This window comes from Rattus norvegicus, chromosome 6 (assembly GCF_021556685.1).
Source record: "Rattus norvegicus strain SHRSP/BbbUtx chromosome 6, alternate assembly SHRSP_T2T, whole genome shotgun sequence".
NCBI classification, from domain to species: domain Eukaryota; kingdom Metazoa; phylum Chordata; class Mammalia; order Rodentia; family Muridae; genus Rattus; species Rattus norvegicus.
The window spans coordinates 57,232,048-57,244,579 of NC_141539.1; the positions used below are offsets into that span (position 1 = coordinate 57,232,048).

Here is a 12,532-nt window from a genome sequence, read left to right on the forward strand (position 1 = left end):
TCATTGTTTGTGGAGGTATAAGCAATTTATTAATACCAAGGTTGCCTTCTGTAGCATCCATAATATTTAATGGTTAGAGCATGGTCCGTTGATTATTCTTGATACACAATTTTCTCTGAATACAAAAGGAAATGCGGTCTCATTACTTGGTGCACAAGTATACTTCTTTTAGAGTTCCTGAGGCTGCAATCAATTGTTTAACCATTATGTTAAAATGTATGTTGTTTCAAGCCCTTCACCTACTTAGCCCCTTTCATTCAGCTTTCATGCATTACCTGTTCCCCTCAGCATTTTGCTTAGGAGAAAGCAATTCAGCAGGCAGCCTTGCAGGTTTTTGCTTCTTTCTATTGGTCATATGGAGACAAAGTGAACTGCATTTGGGAGTCATTTGGTAGCCCTGAATTCTGTCCCTCATTCTCCCATGTCCTGACATGGGAGACTACCCATGAGACATCTCCACAGGCCTTTGCTTCTTCATGTATAAAAATAAAGGTTTGAATAAACTATTTTGAAGTTTACATTCAGTCTTAAATGGTAAGATTCTGGGCAAAAACAATAAAACTTGTGCCTGTAAAGCTTAAAGCACACTTCACTGTCATTTATGAATTTGCTTTAGGGAAGAAAATGCAACCTCAATGTATGTTACAGTTTTTGTGGCAAGAGACTCAGGGGTATTTTCAAAAGGGTTTCAGGTGAAACCAATGTTTATAGGTATAATCACAACTAAGAAAGTTTTTCATAGCTGATGAAGTGGTGTAGTGGATAAAGGTACTTGCTATGAGGACTGACACCCTGAAACCGACTTGGTAGACAGAGAGAACCTACTCAATAAGATCACCTTGGACTTCCTCACCCCTTAACACACAATTATAACAAATAAACACATTTTTAAAAGTGTCTTTTTAAAAAAGAATATGTATTCCTAGAAAGTGATGGTTTCAAATAATAACTTTACCCCAGGATTTTTAATGGCACCAGGGTGGTGTGCGTGTGCGTGTGCGTGTGTGTGTGTGTGTGTGTGTGTGTGTGTGTGTGAATATGTCACTTCTGCTTTTGTTTGTGTTGTTGGTTTTTTGTTTTGTTTTTAGGTAGGGAGGTTGGTTATTGGACTCAATACATGAACAAATGGTTTGCTTCTGTCCTTTATCCCTAGCCTGCACTTCTGGGTAACAACCTCTTTGTGTCTCCAGTGAATTCTTGAAACAGTATCTCTTTCATTCCAAAATATATGACCGATCTCCCTCATTGAGTTTATCTTGTTAAAGTTATGTTAGGAGCTGAATTACTGTTGCAATCATTCCTGACATGGGCTCTATCTCAGGGTACAATGGAGAAGTTTAAGGGGTTTGGGTGCTTGGGTGTCAGCGCTTCCAATGAGCTGTCTCTGGGTGCCAGTCAGAGTTATCCAGTGTATGCTTAAGGACAGACCAAGTCATGAACCACATGCCAGAGAGAGCAATGTGCTCTTCCCAGATACTGCAAGTTAGCAACATTTGGGACAGTGCAATAGAAAAGAAGAGTAGAAAATACTCTGCTGTCTTCAAAATACTACATGCCTCCAATGTGTCTTAACATTACACAATCCAGTAGTTATAATTCAACTAAAATATTTTAAATGTTCTAAAATCCTTTGGAGAACCTGGAAACCCCATTTTACTATAAGAGTCTTTAGAAATAATAAACATGTACAGTATATGATTTTAATTTTTATTTACATCAATTTCAAAACATTGTGTTCACCTGAATATAAGGGCAGGGGAGCCCAAGACATGATGTCTAACTTTAACTGCTCAATATTCATGATTATATGAAGAGAATTTCATCTTATAATTACTTTTTAATTCTAATAATTTAAAAGTTCGGCTTAAAACACTGTTTTTTATTAGCAATCATGCATACAACAAAGTTTCTATTAACGAATATTTTGTGTTGTTTGTACTCTGAAAAAAATTTAAAGGCTAAAGTCTGTGTAATTATTCAGTGTGTGGAATGAGACTCAATGCTGCTGATCAAGAAACCCTGCCTCAATTTCCAGGTACATGAAGGGAGGAAAAAATTCCCCCATATTAATACTGACAGTTTTGCAGAAGTTTTAAAATTCTAAATCAGGAAAGTTCTTGTTATAATCTGCAAGTGACATTCACACTTGTCTGAGTCTAGTGTACTATGACACACAAATAATTCTTGAAACAAGGGCTCCCACACTTTTAGCTTACAAGTCACGCCTCGCTCATTTCCCCCCTTTCTAAACCATCATATTCTTTAGAGACAATTCACAGGCCTCCTGGTTTGAGTTTGTTACATTGTGGTTGGGTTCCAAGGCACAAACATGCTTAAAAATGGTTGTGTGTGTGTGTGTGTGTGTGTGTGTGTGTGTGTGTGTGTGCAAACTAAACAGAACAGTAAGCTGTTGTGTGCTGCCACCTAGTTAGAGTAGTCTATAAAACAAATGTTTAATTGGTTTTCCATTAACTAGTAGTATTTAGTGCTTTGAAGTCTTGATGTAAAAAAAAACCTGTACATTTTAAAAGTTTCCCACAGAAAAATATATTTCCTTATGTGGGTTTAAATAGAGTATATTAAATTCAGCTTTGTATGCAGGAAAATATGTTTTAAAGGTCCTGTCCTCAAGCTACTGGGGAATCTTATGATTTTTCTCTAACATGGTCTTTGCTTGAGCAGTCCCAGAAGGAGCAACGGTAGCTTGGTTGTGTCCCAGAATTGTTTAGTAATTACTTTGTGTTGGCACTTGAATAAAAGAGTTAAAACATTTCACATTTCAGCATAGTGAGTTGCTTAGGGTTTGTTCTTACAAATTAAGCGAAACGAAGTTATTCAATATTAGTCACAAAGAGGCAATGCAAATTCCACATAATGTGCAATCCAACAAAAGCATTATAAAATGTTATTATTCTCAAAACAAATGTGAGAGCAAGCAAATGTCTGTGGGTGGCTTGGTGGGGCAAGGAGTTATGGAAGCTTCTGGAAAAACAACTACAAGTGCATTTCTAACAGATGATGGGTTAATCTGAACTTTTTTTTCCCCAGTGAAGGGTACATTCTTCTGTTCAGGAGCACACATACTTTGCAAGCGAGGCTACCTAATTAAAGAGCTTATTTCTCAGGAAGACTCTAAATGACCCTTCTGGATCCATTTTTCATGGTGACCCAAAAAGTTGCTGGCTTTGTTTTTTTGTTCCCAAGAGAATCATTAGCTTGAGTATGAATGATTCAATAGGGGAAAATATTTAATGGTGTTGGCACGGAGGAGTACTAACCACCTCAATTTTTAAAAGCAGTGCCACATCCTGCCAAGAGGTTAACCCATATAACCACCATGCTCTGGTAGAATGAGGACGAATGTTTTCTCTGGCGCTAATCAGAACTGCTCAGCAGAGCCAAATCGCACCATAGCTCACAAACTAGCAGCAGTGTGTTTACCAAAACATCCTTAGGAGTTAAATCTACTCGTGAGCCAAGAACGTACATCTCAGATGAATTCCACAGTAATTCTGATTTCATACCAAATCAAAGCTGGAAACAATCTGAGTAAATATTCTACCCAACACCTTCATGTAGACATGAGAAAACCAATCGCCAGCAAGGTTAAATGACGTAAGGTGCACAGGTAATTAAAGGCAGAATCAAGGTTGAATACAATCGTGAACAATCACTTTTGTGGGGTCTATATTGGCTAATTTAAAAAACAAACACTTGCTTTGTAGCTCACGCTATTATTTTGGAAAGAAATAATCCTTTTAATGTTTTAAAATGGTGCCTTCTCTCCGGTATCATTGTTATTTCAAAAGTGTAAAATTACCTAGTCTGTTGGGGTAAGGAAAGCTGACTTCATCTACTTATCAGCGGAATGGAGTGTCCTTGTCTTTTTCCAGGGTTAATTGCAACTTCAATACAAAACGGAACCAGAATAAGAACAGGAAGGAGGGAAGGTTATTCAACATAAGGTCTGGGATATTTCCTCCTCATTCTAACAAATAGCATCACTGTTCTTTTTCTTGCTCATTGAGCCCTCAGACGCTGTCAAAACATTTGGGACCACTGACCACAGACTTGTTTCCATTTCCTCTCTGGGCCTAATCAACAAGAATCTATGTAAAATCAGTGACTTAAAGCCTTTTAAGGCTGATTATGTGTGCATTCATATGAACATTTGATCAGTGTCAGCTGATCCAAAAAGAGTCTTTTCTCCTTAGTCTCCTCTTTACACCCATCTAAAAACCGCATGTGTTTGATAAATACCAATGAGCAAGGTTATCACTGTCATCAAGATATGATGACACAGAGTCACTTTGCAGGCACACAGTTTCAACCCCATAATCTAGGTCTACAGAGTAAGAAACATGGGGTTGGAGCAGTCTGTATTTAAATATCCAGTAGAGTATTTTGACATAAATAGCATTTAAGATCTCTTTTTCTGTAAGCCCAGGTTGATTTCTAATCATGAATATTTGCAATGACCTGGAGAGAAGATGCTGTCTCCAAATGCAAACTTAGACAGTTCGAAGGGATGTACTGACATAGCTTGAATGTATCTTTTTTTTTTCAACTTGGTTGTCCTTTTCTATGAAGATGAATATATCCTGTCTCTTTGGAACGATTGATTTGAGCGGACATTGTCATGAGAGAACATTGCTTAGATTGCTAAGGAAACAGAGATAATCTCCTAGCAGACCTGACACTCAATTCTTGGGAAAGCAACCCACAAAGACCCTACCTCCTCTTGTTCACATGGGCTAGCACCAGGAAAGGGAGCTCAGGTGTCCTGGACACTTTAGAAATAATGTACTTGGTTAAATCTATAGTGTACTCCATTAAATATCCACACCCAGCAGGGCTGCAACCCAAGTTCCTCTGCTGGAGTGAGTAAGTTAGCCTTGTGAGGCAGATTTTATCACTGTCCTCGATTCTTTTAGAATGTTCAGGAGCCATGTCTAGAAAGCCTTTAGAGTAGGAGCCTCCTTACCTTTCACCTAGCCAAAGGTCATACATGACCACCTCCTAAGATCAGTAATTTTATTGCTTCTTTATTTAGTTTCTGTTTTATAGACTTAAACTTTTCAAAGTAATTTAGTATAAGATCAAAGCTTAGAGTCATCGCAAAAATTTTGATAATATATTGTTATATTCATATTAAGAATTAGCTTGCAAAATATCTTTAAAGACATCTAGGAGAATATATATTATTAAAGTATAGTTAGCAGAGGGGTTGCTCAGGTGGAGTTCTGGATAAGGGTATAGATGCTATTATGTTGGGTTATTTTTCATTTAATTTTTAAGTTTTCCTCTATTTTCTAGTTATATGAATTGGGAAGGGAAGAATAAGAGATCATCAAACTATCCCATTGGGTTTGGGTCTGTATTTTATTTTACATACCAGAAAAAGTCTCTAGGAAAAAGCATGGCATCAGTTTACTTTAAGATTTCCAAAATTTTATTTTGAGTATTTGAAAAATATCATCAGAGGCAGATGTTAGATTCTGAAGTGTATAAAAGTGAATACGCAAAAAACGGTTTTAGAAATTAGGTCGATATCTGTAAAAAGCAAAGAGCAATTACATTCATATGGACAACTGTTTCTTCACTTAAATACCCATGTCTGCATCATGCTATAATTTTTAAAGGCGGGTGGTCTATGTGCATTGTTGAGATGCTTTGATAAGACATCTGCGCTTTGTCTAAGTTAAGAGCTAATCCAAGCCATGCAGGCACCTGGGAGACACTGTGCATTGGTTTCCTTCGTGTTGCTGTGATAAAGTGTTATAACTAAAAGCAGTTTAGGGGAAGAATGGGTTTATTTGACGAACAATTCCAGAGGGGTAGAGTCCACCATGGTGGTGGTGGTGGTGGGAATCATAGCAATAGTCGGGGGAAGCCCGGCAGTATAAGTAGGCAGCTGAGAGACATTTTCATTCATACACAGGAAGCAGAGGAAAAGACCAAATAGAGGGACAAAGCAATACACCTCGAAAGCCTTCCCTTGTGAGGTACTTCCCTCCAGCAAGGTTCCCCTTTACTGCATGAAACCCTCAAACAGCAGCACCAACTGGAGAGCGAGTGTTCAAGTCGATGAGGCTATGGGGGGACATACGCATTCAAACCACCAATCTGAAGCAGGAGGATCAACAGTTTGGGGCTAGACAGCAATGAATATCCTAGTAAGAGCACCAGTGGAAGGGGAAGCCCTGGGTCCTGCTAAGACTGAACCCCCAGTGAACTAGATTGTTGGGGGGAGGGCGGCAATGGGGGGAGGATGGGGAGGGGAACACCCAAAAAGAAGGGGAGGGGGGAGGGGATGTTTGCCCGGAAACCGGGAAAGGGAATAACACTCGAAATGTATATAAGAAATACTCAAGTTAATAATAATAATTTAAAAAAAAGACACCAAGCAAACAAACAAAAGACCTAATCCCCAGACTGCACCTTTCCATGGTCGTATTTGTTAATTTGAGGATTAGCTGTTACTAGAAAGGCTCCTGTTTACATAAGGACCAACCTCACCCATTCCAATCAACTTTATACTTGAGGTGCTTCGGTTTGTATCCAATTAGGCAGGGTTGTGTGATTTGAAATAATACAGTTATGTATTTTAGGGTCGGAAAAGGATACCGGGCCATAAAGGAATGGTTATAATGATTGAAAAATTTAAGATCCATGGGAACCATACAACATTCCATTCATTCCCGCAGTCTGCTTCCTTTTACAAATGGACTTCAGGTGATAAATCTCAGGACCCTCCATACCCAGCAGTACACTGAAATCTGTCACCAGCCTGTGCCAATGCAACTGGGAAGAAGCCAGCTGCTACCAGGCAAGTCAAAGACCTGAGTCACAAAACAATGTAAACAATAATGCCTCAGAGGACAAAGGGTCAAGACATTGCCAAGCAGGAAAACACCTTAAGGGGTACAAAGGCGAAGCAAGGGTGCTCACAGGAAAAATGCACTCGTTCCTTAAGATCAGCCCACCAAAGTTACATCTCCCAGTCTCCTGTTTCATGCACTCCATAAGAGATATTTGCGAGAAGACTGGTTTGGCCCCCGAATCCCATTTTCCCAAAAGCATGAAATATTTAAAGACGACTAACTCTAAAATTCACCAGAGACCAGGAAAGCCTTTTGCTAAATAATGCAGATGGTAAATGGTACGGGATGAATGAGTTCTTTACTCAGGAAAGGAGGAATCAATGCCACTCATTTTCCCTCACTTTGTGCTTCTTAGAGGACAGATACATTTAATCAAAATTAGAAACTGAATATGAGAGATGTTGATGATTCCATCATGGTCAAACAAGCCTGTGACACCAACACCATCCTCACTGCTCTGGTGGGTTCATTTACAACCCAACTGCTAATGAACTGTCTGACGTTAACAATGCATTGATGTTAAAAGGATTAATAATTCTACTGCACAGGCTAAATCGTCCACCCAACTAAGCTTAAAATTGAACAATTATGATAATTTTGCACTTTCAAAGAGAAGGGAAGGAGCAAAGAACTTTAAGTCACAGTATCAAACACAGGCAATGCATTTGGCCTTGGGAGTATTATGTCTGTTGAAGAATATCTATTTATGCATTTACATATCTACATATATGTATCTATTATGTACCTGTCTTGTTGTTAGTTATTATTTTTCTTTGTGTCTTTGCTCTGCTTTCATTCCGTGCTAGAGATTAAACAGACACTAGGCAAAGGCGCTAACACTAATTATGCCGGCAGCTTTCTTTTTGCTTTTAGAATTATAAGACAGGTTTCATCTAACTTAACCAGCCTGGCTTTGAATTCATTCAGTAACCAAAGTGATTCTTAAATGTGTGATTCTCGCTCTGCCAGAGCTCGACAAATACAGAGGCAGATGCTCACAGCCAACCATTGAACTAAGAATGTGGTCCCCAATGGAGGAGTTGGAGAAAGGACTGAAGAAGCTGAAGGGATTTGCATCCCCATAAGAACAATAATATTAACCCACCAAACCCTTCAGAATTTCCAGGGACTAAACCACCATACAAAGATTACACAGGGATGGACCTATGGCTCCAGCCGCATATGTAGCAGAGGATGCCCTTGTTGGGCGTTAATTGGAGGAGAGACCCTTGGTCCTGTCAAGGATAAATGTCCCAGTGTAGAGGAATGTCAGGGCAAAAAGGTGGGAGGGAGGGAGTGAGTGGGTGGTGGAGCACCCTCATAGAATCAGGGGAAGGGGGATTGGATAGAGGGTTTATGGAAGGGAAACCAGGAAAGAGGATAGAATTTGAAATGTAAATAAAAAATGTCCAATAAAAAAAGTGTAATTCTCCTGCCTCAGGCTCTGGATTAGGTAAGATCTAGCTAGAGGTTTACTTTAAACTAATTTGAATTTGAATGATAATTTTGTTGATTGCATTTTGGGTGGCTAAAGTTAATATCCAATTGTGAGTTTTCAAAGATGAGTTTAAAATTGATACCATCAATATCCAAACTGTAAATGACTAACATAATAACACTGACAATCATTATCTTAGGATCCATATAATATGCAAACAGTCAGGTACAATTCATATACCTTGAAACAGATAATACTGTTTAAGATTCAGGCTGAAGAGATGGTTCGGTGGTAAAGTCTATGTGTCGCTCTTACACAGGCTTGGTTTCCAACTGGTGGCTCATAGCATCTGTAACTCAGGTTTCACAAGATGTGAAGCTTTACTGTCATCTTCATGCCCGCGTGTGTAAATACTCACACAGGTACAGGCATCCACAGAAAAAAAATTAATGACCATAATCATAATAAACCTTAAAGTAGTTGTTATATTATTGAGGTACAGATATTTTAATATGTTCTTAACAGATTAATGCTCTCAAGCCATAGTTGTAATCAAATGCTATTTATCTTCTATGCCCCCCAGAAAATAAGAACTGTACTGAATTTCCTTCATGGATCCACATAGAAGCACAACCACCACAATTCCACATGCTAGAGTGCCCATCTGTAAGGAGAGGGATGCCACAGAACTTGTGAGATTTGTGCTACCAGTCTTTGCAACATGTCTAGAAGACAACATAGACACAGCCAAAAGCTTCTTAATCACGAAATGCTGAAATCAATTAGAAAATGTACGGAGAATACTTCTTCTTTCAAAAAGATTCCAACATCAAGAATGATTTCAGACAAAACGGACATCTAGAATAAATAAATCAAGCAAGTGTTACTCATTTATTCCAGATTTTGTAAATTTGATAGGCATCCTTCCAAATTGTTATCAGTTTTCTTTTTGACCTGGAACGCCTAAAGCAACAGCTTTTTAAGCAGGCATGGGGCTCACCAGCAGTCTGAAAACATAAGCCCAGAGGAAATTGATAAAATAAAAATATTGAGACGTATCACAGAGTTATAAAGGTATCAATTAGTCACGTCAATAAAAAGGAGAGACTCGTTCCAGTGAAACTGTCAATCTTTATACCTGCTCATTTTAGAAGTAGAACGTCATGCACCTGAGTTGCAAGCATAGTTCAAAACAATAATTGCAAGTCCTTAACACTTTGCAAAGAGATCCTCAGATTAACTTGATTTTCGATGCTAATTTGCAATAATAATGCTATACTGCACGGACAATAAAGTTACGGTAAAACACACTCAAAGTTTTAGTATATACAGTGGACATATGATGACATAGCTACTCTCTTCATTAAACACGGAGAACCTGCTGTGTGTCCAGTCCAGAGACAAGTGGAAGTTCGGTGCCACTTGTGTCCTTGGCATGTCATCAATCATGGAGTTTGCCCTGAATGGTTAACATTTTTCCTACTACCCCTTCGATGAATACTAGCCTCTTTACATGATTTATTTAACTAAGTAAAAGAGTGTGGCCAATTCAGGATTACCTCACATTTATTTAGCAGCCCGGTTTCTTGCAGCCGTGACCAGATGCTCTGTATTCGCCCAGCATGCTCAGGGTGGGTGGTGGAATTGCCACAGATGCACTGGTGTTTCAGCATCAGACAGTCATAGGCAATTCCTTTGAGACAAAGAAAATATAATCAAAAGTTGAGATATACAAGGCATTGCTATGCATTAGAAGATAAAATAATTAGCCTGAGGTAGTTCTCAGAACCATGTGATAGCTATTTATGTGTGTCTGTAAAAAATAAAAAAAATCCACTCATAGATTAAACAGCACTTAAGCCTTAGTTCAATAAATATGTAAAGTGATACACGTACATATGTTCACGTATTTAACATACAGATGATCAAGTCTTATCAGTATTTCAAGTCGTTCTAATAATTGCAAACATTTTGAGGCAGATAATTCTCTTCAATATGGGTTCTAATTTTGTCAGTGAAGTTATGAAGTAAGCAGGTTTAAAAACCCTTTCATTTCCTTTGAGTAAACTGGAGTTTTGAGTTAGCATTATTCATTAGAATAAACTGAGGTAGTTTCCAAAGTCTTCCTTAATCAGTTTAGTAATTCCATCAAGTAAGTTTCCTTGCTCCCTGTGTTTCTATTACAATATTTGCTGTTATACAAGAACTACGCCTCGTGGGGGAGTAGACAAAGCTCTGAACATATGGAAGTTGTAGATGAGATCACAGCGGAGTCAAGGACATTAATGCTTCAGACTTATGGAAATAGCAAGGCTTTCCCCGAGTCAGGCCCAGAAGGATGGCAACATCGTCTGATCTTATATGTATGTTACAAAAGATTTGCCTGAAGGTAAAACTAGTTTATGCAGAAACTATCAATTCTGGCTTCAATGTTGACTATGACATGAAACTAGAGAATTTTTCATGGCCTGGCAGAAGCTTTCCTATCCCCCCCAACCCCGTTGGCATTTTAATCAGCAATGCCAGAAGGGAACAGATGAAGTCCTGAGTGAGTGTGTGTTATTGATATCAGCACAGACTGCCAAGGGTCCCAATGCAACTGACCCACGGAACGTCAAGGCCCGGCCAAAGACTGTTATTGACAAAGGGTTGGCTGGTAGCTAAAACCGCTGTGTGCAGATAGATAACTGCATCTTCCTCATCACGGGAGTGATGTTGTAGAGCGATCAATCCTATCCTCCCCCAGGGAGAGGACAACCTGAGGGTGCTCCCCTCACAAGACTTCCTTCTCAGATCCACATTCAGCTACGTACATTAAACTCGCCTCTTCATTCAGTGCTATGTAACGAAAAATGCCGAGTCTCAGAGTGTCTAGTGCATCTCTATCAGAGCACACAGCCCATTCGAATGCAGTTTGCCCACAAGTGTGTCTGTGTGTCTGCCCTTTCTAATTCCCCATAGACACCGGATTGGTCAAGTCCAAAACTATACAGGTCAAATTGAATCCCAAGCCACATAATGCCAGTGGATCTTACGTGAGGCTCCTGAAGGGTGTCTTCTAAAATGAGTATCAATTATAATGCCTTCACTACAGATTTCATAGATAATAACAATTAACATCAGGAATTAGTTATACATGATATTTTTAGTTACTCCCTGTGATAGGAAAATTTTTACAAAGATTGGTTGAAAAAAGTTATTAGTGGAACATAATATTCGATTTTGGCGGAGCAAGGAAAAATGTTATTTACAATACTGTAAGAATTAGTTAGTCAATCAAAAAATCTTCCAATAAATGACTGCTCAAGAACACTTTCCAACTGGTGGAAGATCAAGTGCCTGTGACAAGAAATTAAAGGACCATTATAGAAACTACTCAGTAACTTCTAAATGCCAGCCACTGATCTGGTACCATAAGCTACTTAAACAAATTTCATTTTCCCTTTGACCTACATTATTATGTTAGAGAAATGTTACTGAAGATGGGAAGTATTTCCCCTTGAGTGCACTAAAATCATGCAGAAGAATGACATCTGCATTTTGAAACCATGTGGTAAAAATTATGTCTGTCAGAAAATATTGTATAACTGTTCCAAATAATATCCACTCTTAAGACACACTGACTTCAAAACCCATCCCTAGGCCTGCTTCTGATCTCCTTGAATTTCTCTCAGCCTGCCTCTCTCTTCCTAGCTGCAGACTCTCTCTCTCTCTCTCTCTCTCTCTCTCTCTCTCTCTCTCTCTCTCTCACGCACACACACACACACACACACACACACACACACACACACACACACACACATGTATCTACGTGAAAGCTGAAATTTCCTCTTGAATGTCTGGATCCTGGTTTTCCTAAATGCTAATGCCTCTAACTCTTGATCTTAAACCACTCACAGAGCCCTTCATCTTGACAAGGGACTTCAAGTGCTTTTATTGCTCACACCAGAAACCTTTCTGTCCCCTTGATATTTCCTAGACTCCAAAGGTGTATCTGTTTTTCCTCCCGAACAGATCTTGAATCACTCACTTCTTATCTCTTTGGCGTAAACCATACACAATCCAAAGGACTATACTCTCTAATCTGGACTCCCAAGATAGCCAGGAACCAGCTACTTGATTTTCCTGATGTTTCCTTTGCCACACCACACTAGCTACTTTGTTCACCAACTTCCTCTCATTGCTGAGAGTGATCTTCCATCAATACAGC

The 12,532-nt window shown here is 39.0% G+C and overlaps 1 protein-coding gene across 9 annotated transcripts in view; it reads right to left on the minus strand.

Moving 5' to 3' along the window:
• Positions 1-12,532, minus strand: part of Hdac9 (histone deacetylase 9) — an 863,837-nt gene that overhangs the window by 242,647 nt on the left and 608,658 nt on the right. For all 9 annotated transcript variants that reach the window (NM_001443943.1, XM_087554679.1, XM_087554684.1 and 6 more), the window contains 1 exon segment: positions 9,882-10,015. In NM_001443943.1, the coding sequence (NP_001430872.1) occupies positions 9,882-10,015 (134 nt within the window).